The following is a 20,230-nucleotide window of genomic DNA, read 5'->3' on the forward strand; positions in this document are numbered from 1 at the left end:
GCGTCTTCTACCGAGGCTTCTTCATCGGGGTATAAAATTCCTCAGGAATTAAGACTTCCTCAACCGAATTGTTAGTATCTTCTCTTTTTTTTTTTTGGTTGTTGTTGTTGTTGCTTGGCTTGAGTGTTTTCCTCACGTCTATCTTTGGGGGAGGAATGTCCCAAGCTTACTTCGGAGCAGCGAAGTCGAGTCGACAAGATCCTCGTTTTTTCCCTGCTCCCAGCGAATGTGACCTGGATGGCTTTCAGCACTATCGTTACCGATTTTACCCTTTGGGAGCATTTGGGTTACCACATTCTAAAAAATAAGGTTTTTTAGGACAGAAGAGGGAAACCTCGGAAGCCGGTACCAGTTTCTGACAAGGTTGTCAACAAGTCACCTGCCCGGGTCCATGGTGACAGGGTTAAGAAAGCACAGGCACACAAGTTTACTAGTCATTCGGAAGGCTTTGCTGATGTTAGGGCATCTGCCCCTAAGGCTGCTACTTTGAAGTTGACGCCCGAAAGGGGTTAGTCGACACTCGGGGACAAGTCTATCGGTGCTGCTTCTAAGCCTTCTGCTGAGCCCCGGGCTTGGGGTGAGGCTTTGGGCAGTCGCTACTGTTGAAACCACTGGTGGTGGCTCGGGAGAGATTGGGGTAACTACTCCTATTTCGAAAAGTAAACGGAAGGCTGAAAAAGGCAAGGCCCCATTGGAAGAGCCTTTGAAGAAGGCAAAGACTGATCGGTGACAACAACTTCTAGGCCTTATTAGGTCCACCGGTACCTACTTCACTACAGCGACTTACGAGGAGCCGCACACTTCTATTGTTTTAGCTGATCCTCCTCAAGAACGGGAGGTGAACATTTTGGAGGTTACTCCTTTACATATACTGCCCCCGGGCTTCGAAGGAACCAAGCTCTTGGGTACCTAGTGATCGTGCCATGGTCGCTACTGCAGATGGCACCGAGCCTTCCTCCCCAGAAGCTGATCTTCCATCTTCTTCCGCTAGGCCTGAAAGCTAGGAGTCTGTGTATAGGGGACAATTGATCAAGGGTCATTGCAAGGGGAGGTCACCTTTGCTCAAGTCATTGACAAAAGGTTTAAAAATGAACCCTTTGACTTCCATTAGAAAACTGCTACCTGCTGATTATACTCGCGGGGGGGGGGGGCTACTCCTGAGATGTCCGAGAATACGCTTATCCACCACCACTTTGCGGTACATTTCCTTACCTTCTCTTTCTTTTCTTTTTTTTCTTTCAGCATTTCGACTAACTTGTTCTACCTATACTCTTTTTCAGTCATCAGTTCAGCTAGTTGGCCTATACGATGAATTTATAAAGGGGCTGTAGGAGTACCCCTCAGAGACGATTGAGCTTCAAGAATTTGTTCGGAAGTTAAGCAACCGATAGGAGGTCTCAGGTTTCGACAGGGTTAACCGGCAAGAAGCCTCAGGTTTTGAAGTGGAGAATCTCAGGCTACTATCGGCCGCCAAGGATCAGGAACTTCTTGAAAGCAAACAGAGGCACGCCGACCTGGAGGTTGCCAATGCTTAATTGGAAGAGCTTCTGAATGTCGGGGATCAGAAGAACAGGGAGCTCATTGCACATGCAAAAGAAGTGGATACAACAGCTCTTCATGCTACCAAGGAACACTTCAAGGTTTTGGAAGATCTTCAACAGGCCTGTGACTCGGCGGAGGATTATCGGAAGCCTTCTGAGGCTCAACTGGCTCAATCCAAAGAGAGCCGTGAAAAGGCTCAAGAATCTTTGAAGGCCACTACTGCCAAGTTAGAGAGGTTCGAGGAGCAGTGTGGCAGACTTCGCCAAAGGTATCGCTATTGGAAACCCAAAGCTTTGCGATACTTGAAGCAATTGTCTTTTGTCCCTTGGCTCCAAGACTTGGTCTGGGCCCGAGGCTTCCACTAAGGCTTTGAGAACTGTCGGCATCTGGTGGTCCACTGGGACCGGTACAGTATTGGCTACTGCTGCAAAATAAACCAATTTAAAAAGTGATAACATACTTGATAAGACATAAGTTCTAATAGCATAAGTGTTTCTTTGTACGTCCACAAATCTAATCAATTATTCTTTATGCGTTGTTAATAGACATTCGTGTATATGTTATCAAAACCATCTATATTTACTTTATTATTAAATTTTTATTTTATTAAATATAATTGACGAGATCTATTATCATTTTTTGCGTGTCCTAAAAAAGAGGAAACTATATTTTGCCCCCATAAACTACAACGCATTTTCACTTTACCTTCATAAACTACCAATTGTGATACCCGACCCCCCATGAACTACTATTTTGTGCCCAAAACACATATTCTGTCAGTCAAAAGCGTTAACTCAGACAGTCAAAATGATAATGCGTTGTAGTTCATAAGAGCAAAATGACTGATAAACCATCTGAATTAACAGCTTTGATTAGCGAAATGAGCCTTTAATTGACATAAATTGGAATTTTGGGCACAAAATGATAGTTCATGGGGATTGAGTGTCACAATTGGTAGTTCATGGGGCAAAAGGTAATTTCCCCCCTAAAAAATGTACACTTAGATGCTATAAAAAATCTACAGAATATGTACTATAATTTTTCAATGGTCTAGATTTAACTTCATTTCTCTCTTTCTTCTTATAAAAAAACTTAAAATTAGATCTCCAACAATGAATCAAAGTAGGCAATGAATCAGATTGAAAGTAAGTCACTGTACACTGTTTTTTGCATGTATTGGGGAACATAAAGATCAATAGCCTCCATTTATTGAGTTGTGGGTGTAGTAGAATTACTAAAAGTCTAGCTAATATATTGATTTTAAAAACCTTACTGGAATTATGTTAAGGACCTTAAAAAAATATTTTTAGTACTTTAAAAACTGTACTGACCAAATATAGATCCGTTTGGTTAAAAAAAAAAAAAAAATTGAAAAATCACTTTTTGACTTCTATTTTTTGAGAGAATCTTAAAAATGAGGTTTTTTTTAAAAAAGTTCTTACAGACTACTTTTTTTTTTATAGACAAGCTCTATTTCCCAATGCAATCACAATTAACTCTTAATCAAGATTGACGAGTGCATGCATGTTAGATCTTATGCAGAAAACTACACGCCTTTGGTACAAGGGATCTCTTCTTTTTGACCTTATATATACTGTCCTTCACCCTGCATGTTAAAGCAAGAACTTACGGCTTCCAATCACCATCCTCCCTGTTGGTAGAACTCCAACAAGAAGAAATTTCACATCAGTTCTGGATCCAGACTTCTTTCACTAGAAAGCTTTCATGAAAGTTCAACAATCTTCGGTCGCTTTTCTGATTGACTGGCATCTTTGCCCGAAGAATTATCTGGACCAAACTTTGACCTTTTGAGTTTCAAATGAGAGCATCTTTCCTCAGCTTCATTATCACCATTGTCATCTTCTTCGTCATCATCACTGTCATTATCACTGCTATCTTCTGAATCTGTTCCACTACTGCTCGCAGACAATGGAATCTTAGACTGATAACCAGCAATTGCAGATTCCGCAGCAGCAACAGCCTCAGGGGTATGAAGATCAGCAACACCAAGCATCAAATCCTGTTATTAAGATGCACTTAAAAAATCAGTTATGAATTCAATGATTGCAAGAGTGGATTTTTTTTGTGTGGGATTCCGCCAATTACCATTTCAATGATTTCAGATTCATTTCCGGTGAGCACTTCAATATCACAGTTCTCAAAATTGTCCTGCATTTTGGTAAATCGTAAAAAACAGCTTAGGGAAAACGAAAAGACATTGGAATTCAATAAAACAATACAACTTGGGTAAAAGATCAAAGCGCAACCTTTGCACCAAGCTGAAGCCTTTCATTATCTTCTGATATCACTCCTAAGAAGTCTTTAACTTTTCCCAAAACTGCAGCAAAGGCAAAAAAATTAAGCACCGACTGGTAGGAAGCATCAGTGTTTTATTTCCTTTCAATTTTATTTTAATAAAAAAATTCATCCAGTGGAACTTTAAATCTTCTGGACATATCAAAATACATGTATCCAATGTAGAAAGTGGAAGTTTTGGCACCAAAGCTCATTAATCTTTTTGGTTATTTGAATAATGTCTGTCTGAACTCTCCAAAACACCTCCTCCATTACCTATGTATATTCCACTTATAACATGAAAGACCACATGGTACCCTCCAAATCCAAGCAAATGGTCTTTGAAAAAAAAGAAAACATCACAGTGAGAAACCTTAGCTCTTCTCAATGGCCAAGACAAATCTAACTTATAAGCAGTTTTCATGTACTATAAATTTTGATATCACAACGTATAATTCCATGAAAGCTTTCCATGTAATTTTTTTTTTTATATTTAAGTAATGCAATCTCCTTAAAATCGCAAAAAAAGCGAAGAGAAGAGAAGAGAAGAGAGAAGAAGAGAAGAGAGAAGATGTGTTGTTATTCATTTTTTTTTTTACTACTTGCTTTTCGTTTCGATGCATCCTGGGAATGAGGATAAACTGCTTAGCCCGTCAGGGGTGAAAGCTCCTGGGTCACCTGGTAACTGGTTCTAGCAGGCGGGGTCAGTTACTCGTAGGAGTTTGATTAACGGTGAGGATTGTTGTATAGTATGCGTTTGCGACGTACAATTAATCTGAGTAAAGTTCTCTTACGTTATCAAAAATAATAATAATAATAATAATAATAATAATAATAATAATATGTTGAACATAATCCTTTTCAGCTCTACCACCAAAGTCTCTATTATCTTCAAAACTCCATACATTCCGCTATTTTCAAATACACCACATTAAACACAACATATCGACTATGCTTCAACAAGAATACATGATCTTATAATGACCTCCCCAAACCCACCTTTTGCATTAGAAATCAAAGTAGGTAATAAACTACACAAGTGTTCAGATTAGGCTGCTAAGTAACAATGTTCCAACTACCTGGCATACAAACAATTTGAACAGAAAATCGCCAGTCATACAACAATAGGAGAAAATATTTGATGGCAGATTTGAGCTGCAAAGTCACCAACCATACATCAAAGCGGGTCACTTAAATTTTAAACTAGAATCATCTTATAGGTAGTAAGCAAAGTTTAAATTACGACCAGCAACTCGAGTTGTAGATTCTAAACAAGTTCAAACTTCAAACATAATTTAAACTATCTTCAATCTCTCACATTAGGGAAAAATCAATAAGATTACTCTTTCACTCGAACACAATCTTAGCTGATAAAGTCATAGAATGAGAAAATTCAGATGGGTACCTTCGCTTTTGGGAAGAGGGGCAGTGATGGGCTTTCCATGAGGGAGGGGTTTCTGGGGTTGAGAGACCGAGTCTTTTTTGCAAACAAGAAGCGTAGACTCTGCACAAAGCACAAACACACAGAGAGTTAGACGAGGAATCAGCAACCACGTACAAAATAACAAACACAGAGAGAGAGAGAGAGAGAGAGAGAGAGACCTAATGGGGAGGTGGAGGAATTCTTGCGCTCCAACTGTAGAAGGTCTTTGCTTGTATGCCCCATCGAAAACAAGTTATCGCCGAGAAGAGTCGGTGGAAAATCGGAAGAGGAGGAGCCACAAGACGACGCCAAGCCAATTGGCGGGAGGGTAAGGCTGTCCGGAAAGGAAGGTGGAGAAGGAGCGGTAGAGGTGTCGTGTAGAGAGAGAGGCGGTGGCGCAGAGGAGGCCGATATCTTGGGAGCAGCGCTAAGGGGTCTGATTTGAAGTCTCTCAACCCTTCCCTTTTCTCCTGTCGACAGTCTTTCTCTGTTTTGGGTTAAATTTTAAACTCTATTAATTTTTTGTTAGATTTATTTTCGAATTTTGCATATTATATCAAAAATTGACCATATTAAGGGTCCGTTTGGGAGTTCAATTTTAATAAGTGCGATTTTAAAAATTGCGTTTTTAAAAATTATGTTTATGAAATTCCTACTTTTTAAAATTGCATAAGCGTTTAGTAAAATATGTTAAGAGATAATTTTTTTAATCAATTGAGTGTTTGAATAACATTAGCATATAATTGCGGTTTCATAGCCAAATAGATAAATATTGCGCCAAATATTGTTTTAAGCAAATTGTGATTTTAGTTTAAATTCACACCTTTTCAAATAAGCATCCTCTAGTCAGCTTATAGAAATCACGGATTTTTCCACGATTTTAAATTTTACGTTTTTAAAATCGTAATTCCAAACACTCTAAAATTGCGATTTGATTTTAAAAATGCAGATTATTTTTTAAAAAGGTACTCTCAAACGGACCCTAAATATCACGTGTTAGATTTGGGCCATGTTGATGCATAAGTAAAATTATAGAGATTAATCAAAACTCGACTCATTTAGTTAAATGACCATTCCTAACACATCAATTTTGTGTTAAATTCACAAATTTGCAAGTCATATAAGAAATTGTCAATCCTGCTTTCATCCTCCTCTACGTCAACTATTATGGGTGATCCTTAGACTGGTGTTTTTGGTTTAAATCGAAGTACGACGATCAAACTGACATTATCAAACTTATTATGCAAACACCCGTTAGCCATCGAGAATAAATGGGCCTTATAAATCCAATTGGCAGTGGTTCGGATAATGTGAAAATAACATATCTTTCTATTACTTGTGTCTTGTGTGCCCGTCCATTTGAGCTTGGCTGGATTTAGTTGGCCTATCAGGCTTATTTGGACTAATTAAATATATTAAGGCAGCTCTCTTCCATGAGATTTATATATATTTCTTCCATGAGATTTTTTGAGTTTTATTATAATTTCGATTGACCCAATGAGTCAATTTCCGAAAAAAAAAAAAAAAACACTTAGAGAATTTTTAATAAAAGCGCGTTGACCTGAGAAGTTTATATATAAATTCCTTATTAATTATACTTCCGTGTTAACTTGTAAAAAGAGCTTATGTTTTTTTGTTTAGGATTTAGGATTTAAGGAAGAAAATATGATTTGAGATGGGCTGTCGGCGTACAGAGGAGAGGAAGAAGAAATTTCGTTGAAAAAATGTGGGAGAAGAGTGCTTTGCAGCAGAAAAGTTGTTAATTTTTTCTCTTTTTTGTTGAAAGACAAAGTAGAGTTAGTACATGGTTAGCTTAGTTATTCCTTGGTTACTTGTTGGGATGTGTGACAGTGAATTATTTGAGTTGTTTTTGAAATTCGCGTAAACTTTTTGCTGAAAGTCTGAAAATTTTGCTACACATCAGAAGAATGGCATTGTAGCTGGAACAATACCAGGTATAGTGCCGTTCCGCACTGTCCACACTGTTGGCAAACGGGGCCCTTATGTCTGTATTATGGATTTTCTTATAGTGATTTCCTAGGTTTGAATGCTTTAGAAATATTTTACTTTTAGAGAATTTTCTAAAAAGATTTCTCTTCGTCACCAAAATATGTATCTGTAATTTACAGTTTTACATATTTTGGTGATTGATTGTTGCATGCTTCTTATATTTAATTTCGCATTATTTTGATAAACACATGTTGACCCCCCTCTAGGTGCATTTTGGAATCTGTTTTATAATTTCAGAAAATTACAATACCACTTTACACCATCTGAGAACTTTGATATGAGATTACAACCTACACAACGAATTTTGTTTTTTTTCCTTGGTACCCAAAACATAAAATTTATGACTCAATACATGAAAAAACTTATAGGTATGTAACTGCAAATTTTCCTTAATGTTCACTCATATATCATCTATCCTATTAATTTTTACCACAAGAAGCTCAAAACTTTGGTATGGACTTGCTTCTCGAATTCATTTCATAGGGTTTGTTCCTTCAGAGACTTCAATACTTCTTTGGATGCAATCTTTATCGCTGTCTTAGTTTTAGCAGCCGTAGCTGTATGCTTGAAAGAGATCCCATTTACTTCAACCTCTACTGTAATGGAAGTCATACCCTTGTTATGAGACTTGATGCGTTCTTTCATATTATAATGCTTTGTTTGGCATAACTCATTTAACTCCTTTCCAGGATGGGGCATCACTGTTTCAGGAGTAATCAAAGGCTCCAAAAGACGCCTTATACTCTGAAAGACTTTCTCCTTATTGTATCCTGAATCGACAAGAATTGCTCCTGCCAAAGACTCTATAACATCACCAAGTACCTATCACAAATTGGAAAATATGTGCTGATTTATAAAATAAAACCAAAGAACTTGAAGAAAAAAGGAAAAAGAGGATGAAAAAAAAAACATAAGAATAAACATGATAATCTAACCTTGGGGAAAGTTGACTCCGACTCCCATCCAAAAGTTGATTCTAAAGATAACTTTTCAAAGTTGTTAACTGTTTCAACTATATGCCTGTGGAGTTCTCGTGAGGTATGAAGGATGTGTTTGTGCAGTTCAAACTTGACTGCAGATCTTGCATAACAATCATTATTCGTAGAAGCAGATCTCATGTCAGTTAACAATTCTGGTGACAACCCAGGATATTTATTGTAGAAATGCATCGTCACGAGATAATCTAACACAGCGTCCCCAAGAAATTCAAGTCGCTGCACAAGTAACAAGCTCTTAACAAAGTCAAAAAGAATACACAAGAACGTGTGAGATCAAGAGATAGAACGTGTGTTTGAGTGTATGTGTCTATGTTAACATAAAATGCATAGACCAGTTGTTATACAACATATACTGCCAAAATATAACGAAGTTGATTGATGAAATTATCGGTATAATTCTTATATAAAGTGTCATCAAATTTACCTGATAACATCTTGGAATCTCGGGAAGCATGTAAGAACCGTGTGTCAAAGCTTCCAGTAGCAGAGAAGGATCATGGAACTCATAGTTCAACAAAGACTCCAAATCTCTCACATTCAGATGTTTCTCAGCATGAACTTGGAAGAGCCTCTCATACGGTGTAGTGTGGAAATCTACCTTTATACCCATCCAATCCATAAATAATAAGGCTGCTGTTTCACCGCCTATGCTAAGATATGCACCAATTAGTGCTTCAACAACATCAGCAACCCTTTTAATTTTCAACTTCCTACTTTCCCTAACATAGATTTTCCTCGCACTAAGAAGCAACTCCTCACTCAATGCATAACTTTGAGATCTGTCTCCAGGAATTATCCACTTTTTAGGATCGAATGACTCATTCCGAATAAATCCCTACAATTTCAAGAATGAAAAACAAGTCATTTATATAATACAAAATACAAAGCTGAAAACATCCTCTCACAATTAAGCAATCTAGAAGTACTTATATCACAAAGAGAGCTCCAAAGAAACCTTAACCTTTGATGCACATGATGAAATCTAAAGTAGCAAAAGGCCTAAAATATTTTCTAAAAAAAAAAATCCAATAAAGGAAGAGTTTTGCAGAATTACAAGTTAATTCACACCAATAATTCAGGATCCTTGAGAAACAATATTTACACAAGGAGTAGAGACGGGGTTCACAGACAATATATACATTAGAGATACTAAACTTAAAGGTAACTAATATATATATATGTATATATATATTGTAGTCAACAAGAATGGTATGCAAGCCCATACAACCAAGAAAATAAGCAAAAAGAGAATGGCATGAAATTTTATGCTATCATGTCTGAGAACTTCAGTCCTAGATGCAATACAAGAGGATCAAGCATATATCATGTAAACTTCAAAACAAACCCATTTGTCAAAGGCTCAAGAAAAAGAAGAAGAAGAAGAATACTTTTGCATTAAAAAATTACACCACCTCCATATTAGATTAGAAAAATGCACCTTTTGATGAAGAGATGGGGAAGAAAACAGAAACTCATACCAATTACAATTTAAATTCAAGGTCAACAATCTTCTAGGATTAAATTTGATTCAGAATAGAATTGAAGTATAAAAAATACGAACAATAAGTGTACTACAGAATTGAAAAAGTGAAGAGCAGCAACAAATTCATGACAATGACAACACCAAGAATTTAAGGAATTATTAGAAAAGAAAATTTACCGGAAGTTTGCTGTCACATCCAAACTTGCAAAGAGCCGCATTAGAAATTATTTTTTCTTTCTTCGCACTAAGGACGCCCTCGTGTTGATTTTGATAGGTCTTAAAAAGCTGTTGACTAACAGCGTATTTGATAAAAGAATCTCCAAGAGTTTCTAAGGATTCCAAGTGGAATGCCTCTTGGCATTTCTTAGTAGTAATTGCTTCCAAGACCTACCATGAAGATTATGTTGAGTACAAGTTCAAACAAAAACTCAATATACAACTAACGATAGAGATAGGAAAATCAATAATATACAGTTGATCATGCCACAGTAAGAGAGAGAGGCCAAGGCCTGCAGTTTAAATCATTTTAGAGTCATGGTCCCCAAACACTAGATGAATTTATTGATACTAAATGTACTGATACAACAAATATAACTATATAGAATATCTACTATAACTCATTAGATACTTAATCTATGAAATGTCGTGGAACGTCGATGGAAAGTGCAAGTTGGCCTAAAATTAAGCGTAAATGTAGCTGTATGCATTTTTACAAGCGGATACAAGAAAGTTTCATGCTTGAAACCAATTGTTTTCACAAAACGAAACAGGAACTATCTGCCTTATCTGCCAAACACATGGTGGAAAAAAAAAATACAGTTTAACTCCACTGTTCTAATAGTAACCAGCCATTCTACTGTGCATACGTATGATAACAGACACACAATAACAGACACACAATATCATATAAGCAAAAAATGTAAATGTGTCATCATATAAAATGGACTAGCACTTCACCACATAAATGTCAAGGATTACATACCTTGATGGTTGGAATGACGTCATTTTGCGTGCAATGATCCAAATGCATCTTTTTTAAATTGACAGCTATAAGCAAAGACTCAAGCCGATGCATGATCGAAGGAAGAAATGAGAACGAATAAAATGTAGTGATCGATATTGGTGACATTATTATTTTGCAAAGTTCTGGAGGCAATTCAACTGTTGTATGACCTGATTCTGAAAAAATGAAATATGTCATGTTTACTAAGAGAAAAATAATGTTATAGATGTAATAGACAATGACAACCGAATCTAATGGAAGCACTGAAATCCTCATAAAGAAATATCTAGGGCATCCTATTCATCTTACTGCTCCCTTCTCATCAAAATATTATAATGCAAACTGGATGTGGGGAGTAAATAAAGAATACAATTTCCAGAGAAAAATAATCCATTTTGTTCATAGTAAAATGAATATATAAAGTGTAAAACCAACAATACAAAATCTAAATAATTGTGTTACATAGGGCCATTGAAAAAAAAAAAGAAAAAAAAAAAAGCATTTATAAAATTTTCTATTCAAAGAATTTGAATTATTCCATTTCATACAAACCACATTATAAATAGAGGGCAGTATCAACAAGACTAATACATCCTTAAAGTGAAAGCCTATCCAAGAAAAATCATGATACACAATGGATTATGATGATTGATTAGTTTACGATATATTTTTGAGAGAGTAGAGGCAACAACAGGAAGATGACCAATGATTTTAGTCATGCTTTGCTTGTGCTAAAAAGAAGGAATGAGAATGTAACAAATAAGTAAGAACTTTAAACCTTTGTCTTTCTGTTTTCTGCTTCTCTGAAGGTAATTTTGCACCCGAAACATATGTCTCCCATTAAGCAATGATTCGTCATCAAAACGCAGCTTGATGCCATGGCTGTAATGGAAGGATTTAGATAGATTATAATTTGGCATTGCACAATTGTATTACATTCCAACTAGATGAAAGAACAACAATATCTTTTCATTCAGAAGTTAATAATAATAACATACTGCTCTTCATTGTACTCCTTGTATGTAACCATTCTGCCATTCCTTAGCTTCAGAAGTGAGTTTCCATTCAATTCCAAAATTCCAGTTATGCAGTACACATGACCACTGTGAGGGGTATAGACCACAGAATTCTGAAGCATGCATGTGCATACAGAACCATCTATGGTATGTACACAACGAGCATAACCCTTTGGATGAGAACAATTCAAGTGATTTTCCCAAAACTTTTCAAATGAAAAGTGAACGGAAGTAATACACTCCCAATCAATCAAAGGTATCCCATCTTTGCCAGTGGCTGGAAGCAAAAGATAGTCAATCTCAATATTATCTACCGGATAATCTCCATCCAAAAGATCCTTTAAATTATTCAAATTATGATCTTTAAGAACTCTTAAAAGAGCTATCTGAAACGTTCTACACAAAAGGACCTGCAAACAAAGTTTCACAAACACAAACAAATTTCTTTATAAATTTATTTCATATACACCAGTTAAAGAGCAAAGTAAGCAAAGAAAAAAAGAGAAAGTTACCTGATCTGGGCTAAGATGAATCACTCCTACATATTTAAAGTTCACTGCCAAGCTACCCCAATCAACGTCCAAGTCAAAATGCATGCTTCCAACATCAGAATCTAGTTCACTTCTCATGAGAAGCATGATGTCATGAACTGGAACATCATAACCAAAGTTCTGCTTCAACTCGATTAAGTAGCGATGATACATTATTTTAGAATTCTTTGGACAACAACCGACCAGTTCAGGTGGGAAGTAACTGGGTTGCTCATAAATATAACGTTCATTCCCTGTGCATTAAAGAGTCAGACGAGCAAAAGTAGCAATCAAGAGGTTCAAAAAAAGAAGGCTGGAGGGAGAAAAGGCCACAGGCTTCTCCCTATGTTATAAAAAGAAAATTTTGATAATTAATCAAAATATCATTAAAAGTGTAAGACCTCCTCATGTACACAAGAAGTATACAAGAGAAGCCACCTAGATAGTAGAGGCAAAAAGAACAAGAAAATCATGATAACTAATCATGAAAGGAGAAATATAACTAGTTGTACAAAGATACAAAGTAGTGAAGAATAAAGCTTTCAACTCCTCCAAACTGTGTTATAAAAAAACATTGCAAGAACAAAGTGGAAGACCATCAAAGCAGGAAGGAAAAAAAGGCTACAATACAATAACATTACCACATTCTTGTGCCGTGCCTTCTTCCACTACAACATCTGGAACAAGATTGTCTGTCAAAGCACCCATCTCATGAAGTTTCTTGCATGCTTCAAGGCAGGCAGTCTGCTTCATAATTTTAGAGTTAATATTTTCTTCTACAACAACATTCTGTAAAGGACAGCTCTTGGGAAGATGTAGAGTGCGAGTCTTCTCATCCCACCTCGGAGCCGGTTTAAAATAGCTAGAAGAAATAAAACCAAGTCAACACGAGGTCAAGTACACAAAAAATCTTAAAGTTAATAAATTATAAACAACATATATAGCAGCATGGAAAATAAAGATTAGTAATGAGGAATAAACTAACCGATCTGAAGGGAGCCGTGAGCAATAGAAGTGTATCAAACCAACACTAGAAGTCAGTGTCACAGACGCTCCCGTGCTTTCAACATCATAAACTTCCTCATCTTTTAAATTACTTTGAAGAGGTGAGCAAGGGAGCGAAGCATGGTGTAAGGATGCCGTTCTCATAGTATCTCCACTAGCATGATATTTCTCTAGTCGAGATCGAGTAGCAAAATCCTCACTATAGATTAACAAAAGACAAAGTATTGAATACCAAGTACACCATATATGTTCTAAGATCAACACTTAGTTCATATGAAGAAACAGTAAATCAGAAGATAAGGGGGAGAAAAAAATGACTGGAACTCTTTTAAAAGAGTAGTCTTAAATTGGAAACAAAATAAAGGTGGAAATTTTCATTAGAAGCTTTCAACAGCCCTTCCTTGAATGAACATGGTTTTAAAGGTGTAATGTCAAATGATGTTTTAAAGAACGTTACCTATTCACCATTAATACATAATCTGAATGTTGCATTCTAGCACGGCCTCTGGACTGTATGAAACTACAAACGGTGGAAGATGGGTCAAATCTAATCACCAAGTTGCAGCTTTGAACATCTAAACCCTCTTCAAGAATTGATGTTGCAACAATGATGTTCACCTATAAACACATTTCACACTCACAATCAAACAAGGAAATTATTAACAAAACACATTCATGTGAAACTAAGTGGTGGGAAAGAACATACCATGCCTTTACGAAATTCTTCCACAATTTCATTCTGTTTTTTCCTTGTCTGGGATTGCAACCCAGAGTTATTTCCCGCAATGTATTTAGATTTCCAGCTGTTGTATTTCGGAAGCAACTCGTTCAAAAGATAATGTAAGACAATAGCTGTAATGACCCTTTCCACAAAGACTATACATCTAATATCCTTTAAATCCCTGTATTCACATAATGCATGATAACTCATCAACAAGCAATGATGTACAACTGAAACAAAGAAAAATGTTGGAAATGAATACTCCTATTATCTTAGACAAGTTTAACAAAAAAATCAAACAAATGAAAGAATAGGACTCCCAAACTTGGGCCAAACCATGACTTATCTAGAATTGAGATTGAAGCATTTAATGAGCAAAATGTTCTATATAGAATTTATGGCAAAAGCCAAGTTTAGCAAACCTTCCTAACATAGATTTGCATCAAACTTAGAAAAGGTCATTCAAGCCTCCTTTAAATTATCATTGTGTTAGAGAGATCAATGTTTCCTAACTTTCAGGCACTTGAAGTGGATATTGCAAAGCTAAGAGTATAAACATTACTATAATATACAAAATCACATTTGACATATGTCCCAAAGCTAATGATGATGCACAACATGCCAACCTGTATTCAAGAAGAGATTCAATGAGACAAACAACTTTTGAAGTTACAAGCCCTGCATCCATATTGGCTTTATCATTATCACCAATAGACCACTCTGGACCTGAACGTATGAAGGGGAGAAAGAAAGAATGTAATCAACGAACAAAAACTCAAATCAACAGTATTTATTCAGAATTAAAGTACCTGATGGAACATGAGTGGCAAATGTGTGGAATGCATCCAAACTGAAATTATTAACAATTGCCTGACTACGCACATCCAGTTTTCCCCATGGAATTAAGTCCGTTTCATTGCATATGTCAGTTTCATTGCAAGAAAAGGACTCTGCAGCCTGTTACACAAAAAATGCACAATCAGTGATGTTCGCCATACAAAAGGCATTGAAAATAGAGCTAAGCCAAAAACATAGAAGACATAGACTGATTAATACCTTTAGACCCAGCCAAATACCAAGCTCATTCAAACAGAATACTAAAGCTGAACAAATCTTATTTATCTTTTTGCTTGTAGCATCTGCAACAGATTCTTCGAGATCAAGCATTTTCAGTGAGAGTACATGCTGATAAGAACCAAATCAACTGTCAGTGCTCTCAAGGAAGCAAGCTAGTCCTTTCAAGTTAAAACATATAGAATTATAAAAGAACAAGCTGATTGCAAAAGAACTACATGACAAGAATACATAACTGAAATTATACTTACAGAATGGAAATTAAAATTTAATTTTGAAATGCAGAGGCTTCAAGCACAACATATTAGCATGGCGATTTACATTTCATGAAGCATAGATTACAATTTAATATTGTAAAAAAAAAGTATACACAAAATGTGCTTACCTTTTCTTCTAAACCCTGCAAATCACGAGCTAGTCGTTCATATAAGGTAGATGGAATTTCCGTGTGCCTATAGAATTTAAACTTCGGAGTCGAAAATGGGATATACTCAGCAACCACAGATTCACTAGCACAAGTATACACCTTAAACCAACAGGGAAAGAAAACCAGTAGTCAAACACTTGTTCACCATACAGATACGGAGTGAGAGGACAACATACTTATATACAAAGGAACAGAAGCAACCTTTGAATTCATCATGGTCTCAAGTTCGGAAATCTTTTCCCAGTAAGAGTTTTCAGAGTCTCCACCTATATTAACAGGAAAGGGGCGATAGGTTTAAAATCAAAGGTTGATATTCACCACCAAACAAAATAAGAAGAAATTAAAAAACTAATAAAAATTAGTCTAAATCATTGTCAAAGATTGCATACTCTTTGTCTTTATGGGGGAAGCAGTCATCCCAAATATTCTAGGAAGATCAGATCCAGCAGAACCTAACTGACGATGATAGAACTCCTACAAATGCCATTCCAGATACTTCAAATACAAAAAAAGCATGCATTTTACAGGCAGCAAACACATCAATAAGCAATAACAAAGTAACATGAACTCCGAGTTAAATAATTGAAATTGATTAACTCAACCCAATCTGAAAGCAATAACAACGTCAGCACAATATCCGCCAACTGCCATGCATTATAGGTCCAAAAACCTCAACTACCATGCATTTCCCTTGCAAACACACTCCAGAAAATATGATTGCACATTTTTATATCCAAAGATTACAGACTAGGCAGTTTAGAATCCAAATACATCTAAGATTAACAAATACAAATACAAATGAAACGGCTTATATATACATAAAAAAAATAAAAAAATAAAAAATAAAAAATAAATTGGACGTGAAAAACTTTATCCCCAAAAAATTAAGCAGTTAAACCTATTTTATTAGAGGATTTTTCTGTGTATAAGCACTTAAGCGCAATAATGATCATTATGATGCTAGAGATAGCCTGCTGATACAGAAAGAAACAAGATTAGATAACTTACCGTCATAATGCAAGCATAAGGGTGCTTACCCCTGGCATGGTGGCATTCATCAATTATTAAAACCTTTATCATGCTTAGTTTGAAAAAACTATGCTTCAAGCCAGCAAGCAAAATTGCAGGTGTCATCACAAGCACCTGCAGAAAGCAAATAAATAAATAAATAAAATAACTGTAAGTTATTGTTGATTGAGTTCTTTCTTTTATAGGAAAATACACTCACACACCCATACGGAATTAAAATTATGATTTCACTCCCTCTCCTTGTTTGTGGGAAGAGGAGATGCCATTTGATACAAGGACCACAAGCCTTGAGGATGCCACATGTTACTAATATAAGGAAATCACATTATAATTTGATCCAAAAATATAAATGTTATAGAACCTTCATGCAAACAATGAAACCATCTTTCCTCATAGAAGTTGGTAAGCAGGACAGGAATTCTCATTTGTGAAAAAAGCATATAAAGAAGTCATTTATTGTTTTGAGATTTGTTTGCAACCCACATAGAATGTCTAAAATCATAGTTCTTCTTATGCATCGCTAAGAGCAAACAAATTGTTCAATGGCTCTTGTCTGCACTGTAGTTGAAGAGGGTATATCACACCATCAATCTCACAGAACTTATCAGCACCATGTCAATCAATGTTTTATGAAAATTACATGTTTTGGCTACTTTACACCTTCATGAATAGCTTCTGCCAAAGTCCAGTGCATTTCTAGAAATGAAAATAGATGCTTTTGAGTAAAAGCTGTTAGAATATTAATTTAAACGATTAAGTCTAAGCTTAAGTGTTATAAGTGGTGATTTCTCATTCACCTCCCATTTCAACTAAATATTCCATGTGTTAGAATTCAACTATTGAGGGGAAGTTAAAGCTTATACGTGAGGAGAAATGTTAGAATATTAATTAAATTATTAAATTCATCCTTTCCTATCTAACTTAAGCTTTTAAGATAATCAATGATTTAATAAAAGGTTTTCATGGAACACAAAAATTGGAAACAAAGAAATTAATGGAGAAATTGTAAACTTGGAAACTTAAATACTAAGCAGCACATAAACATGGTTTCTCTTTTTCTAATCGAAGTATATATGAAAAATTCCCACCTCATGTTTTCCTATTTCTTCCTTCCACATAGCAGCATCCCAGAAGTCAACTCCCATATCTCCGTAATACATACCCACATTCAAGTCAGTATGCATTTTCACAGCTTCGGCTTGCTAATGATAAAGAGAAAAACAAAATTACAAAAACAAGAACAACTGGGTATTGATTTTCATCTTCAACAGCTACTGACTTGTAATTCCAGAATTTCCTATCCATGTTGTAATGTAAACAAGAAATGAAATTTCTGAATTTCAGTTTCAAATACCCATATCTAACTTTATTTTACTGCTAAAACTTGAATAGGAAACATAAGGAAACTTTTTTAACTCCGAAACCCAAATTTGAGAATTCCAAATTGCATAGATATGCTTGAGACGCATGAAGTTTAAATTTTCCAAATATTCAACAACCAAAGAAACAAATTTCAAAATTTTTTTACAATGCTTGTTTTATCATCCATAACTAACAACTCCAAATTATCAACTCAGAATTAAAAATTCCAAATACATACATTGAGTGCAAGCACAAAGAGAAAGAGAGAGAGAGGCTGCAGAGGCCATACTTGAGAGACCAAGACAACATGGGGAACTAAGAAGACTGCAATGAAAGGTGAAGGCTTGCGGAGAAGATAGGCGTAGCTGCGCAGAAGCATGATTGCAATCAGAGTCTTGCCGGAGCCAGTGTCCAAAAACACTATAGTGTTCTGCTTGATTGCCACCTCCAGTGCTTCAAGCTGATAACTGCAACAACAACAACAACAACAACACCCTATATTTACTTGCCCAAAGAAACACACAATATAAAGAACATCAAAACAATATCAACTTGACAAACTCTTAGTAAACCCTTATCTTGGAGATGAAGGTAAATCGAAACTACCGGGAAAAAAAAAAAAAAAAAAAAAGCAGAGAAAATTAAAAACAAATTCTGGCCCTTTATTGTACTTCATTTTACCATCACCAAACAATGAAAAAGAAGAAGAAAAAATTCAATTTGAGAAGATAGTAATGACCCACTATCGGAGTGATGAGAAGATACAGGAAAATAGATGTTTGATGAAGAAAGAGTATATATTTCTGCACTTTTCTTTTCCTCAATTTTCTCATCAACCAAAAATAAAGAAAGAAAACTTAGGAACTACCTTCTGGCAAATGGAAGAGGATCAACAGATAGTTGCTGGGATTCGCCTATTTCCATAGTAATTGGCTTCTCTGCTTCTCTCTGCACCGTCATTGATCAAGACAAAACCAATGAATCCAAAAAACAAAAGAAAAAAAATTCCCATAAAAATCTCAAGAGTGTAACTGGCACTCAATAAATAAAAGCCAAAGTTGAGAAGTGGGAAACTCACAGAACAGCAAATGAGAGTTCCAAACGGTACGGTAGAGGAAGAGAAAGATCCTTAGAGAACTTAAACAAACAAGAGCGCTGCAGAGACTGAAGCAGCTGCAACGCTATATATATATATATACCATCCATCCTCGTCATCTGCTTTTGCTATACTCTCTTTGTGCACCTGTGGGCAGGTGCACAAAGAGAGTATAGCAAAAGCAGATGACGAGGATGGATGATGGTAAAAGGTAACTGCAGGTGCACAAAGAGAGTATAGCAAAAGCAGATGACGAGGATGGATGATGGTAAAAGGTAACTTGTTGCCCAAGTTATCAGAATGAAAAGACTCATAGTCTCATACCCACCAACAGTCTCGCTTCAGACCCCACAAAGAGGATGAATTGATTCTCTTTGTAGTGGGAACTAGAAGTGATTTTTTTATGCTTTGGACTTTGGAGGAAGTTATTCCTTTTTTTCGTATTCTTTTTAACATGTTGCACTTTATAGAATCTGGTTTGATTCTCTTCCCTTTCTTTTGGATAGAGGTTTTCTGTAAACGTTAATGAACTTCTTTTAGTTCAGTCTATAAGAATGATATGTATATTTTTTTTTTTAACATGTAAACATAAGAGAGGGAGAGAGTTCGAACTAGTGATTTTTGCTTCATGAGGCGTGGATTAAACTATTTATAAAAATAATACATGTCATTTGAACATGTGAGATGCATATGTTTTTTTAATAGCCAGAACAAAGTTCACATACCCCCTCGAACTACCACATAATTGACAATGTTCCCCAAAACTTTCAATTTTGACAATGCTCCCCTCAAACTACCAAAACATGTCAATGTCCCCCTCAAAGCTAATAAAAATGATAAAAATACCCTTGTAAATTTTTAATAAGACAAAAATACACCTATAAATTTCAAAAAATAATAATTTTTTAAAAAACAAAAATTTTAATTTTTTTTTTTAAAAAAGGAATTTTTAAAATTTTTTAATTGTTATTTAAAAAAAAAACCGGAAATTTAAAATAAATAAATAAATTTGTTTTAAAAAAACGAAAATTTTAATTTCTTCAAACAAAAGTTATTAATTTTTTTAAAACAGAAATTTTAATTTAAAAAATTATATAACAAATTACAAAAAAAAAAAAAAAAAAAATCAATTTTTTTCTTATAAAAATATATATATATTTTTTTTAAATTTGGTCACCACTTGAATTATATATATATAGTTTTTTTGTCATTAAAA

The 20,230-nt window shown here is 35.3% G+C and overlaps 2 protein-coding genes across 4 annotated transcripts; both read right to left on the reverse strand.

The window, feature by feature from the left end:
* Nucleotides 1–3,013: 3,013 nt before the first annotated feature.
* On the reverse strand, nucleotides 3,014–5,730 carry LOC132168797 (uncharacterized). The gene is made up of 5 exons (XM_059579850.2): nucleotides 5,440–5,730; nucleotides 5,243–5,341; nucleotides 3,810–3,880; nucleotides 3,649–3,711; nucleotides 3,014–3,562 (listed from the first exon to the last, which is right to left on the reverse strand). Exons 1-5 carry the CDS (start codon nucleotides 5,501–5,503, stop codon nucleotides 3,266–3,268), a joined length of 594 nt encoding a protein of 197 aa, XP_059435833.1. The 5' UTR covers nucleotides 5,504–5,730; the 3' UTR covers nucleotides 3,014–3,265.
* A 1,747-nt stretch (nucleotides 5,731–7,477) lies between these two features.
* Nucleotides 7,478–19,094, reverse strand: DCL2 (dicer-like 2). Of its 3 annotated transcripts, XM_059579845.2 has the most exons (23): nucleotides 18,997–19,094; nucleotides 18,787–18,866; nucleotides 18,208–18,385; nucleotides 17,645–17,758; nucleotides 16,536–16,670; nucleotides 15,917–16,001; nucleotides 15,729–15,793; nucleotides 15,486–15,626; nucleotides 15,083–15,211; nucleotides 14,836–14,983; nucleotides 14,653–14,752; nucleotides 14,012–14,207; nucleotides 13,763–13,923; nucleotides 13,286–13,504; nucleotides 12,942–13,162; nucleotides 12,283–12,554; nucleotides 11,753–12,180; nucleotides 11,533–11,636; nucleotides 10,734–10,930; nucleotides 9,929–10,138; nucleotides 8,693–9,103; nucleotides 8,206–8,484; nucleotides 7,478–8,092 (listed from the first exon to the last, which is right to left on the reverse strand). In XM_059579845.2, exons 2-23 carry the CDS (start codon nucleotides 18,840–18,842, stop codon nucleotides 7,748–7,750), a joined length of 4,194 nt encoding a protein of 1,397 aa, XP_059435828.2. In that variant the 5' UTR covers nucleotides 18,843–18,866; nucleotides 18,997–19,094; the 3' UTR covers nucleotides 7,478–7,747. The 3 variants fall into 3 exon arrangements, with proteins under 3 accessions (XP_059435828.2, XP_059435829.2, XP_059435830.2); XM_059579846.2 differs by lacking the exon at nucleotides 17,645–17,758; XM_059579847.2 differs by lacking the exon at nucleotides 9,929–10,138.
* Between the last annotated feature and the right edge of the window lie 1,136 nt (nucleotides 19,095–20,230).

Source organism: Corylus avellana, chromosome 1 (assembly GCF_965113065.1).
Source record: "Corylus avellana chromosome 1, dhCorAvel1.hap1.2, whole genome shotgun sequence".
Taxonomy (NCBI): Eukaryota; Viridiplantae; Streptophyta; class Magnoliopsida; order Fagales; family Betulaceae; genus Corylus; species Corylus avellana.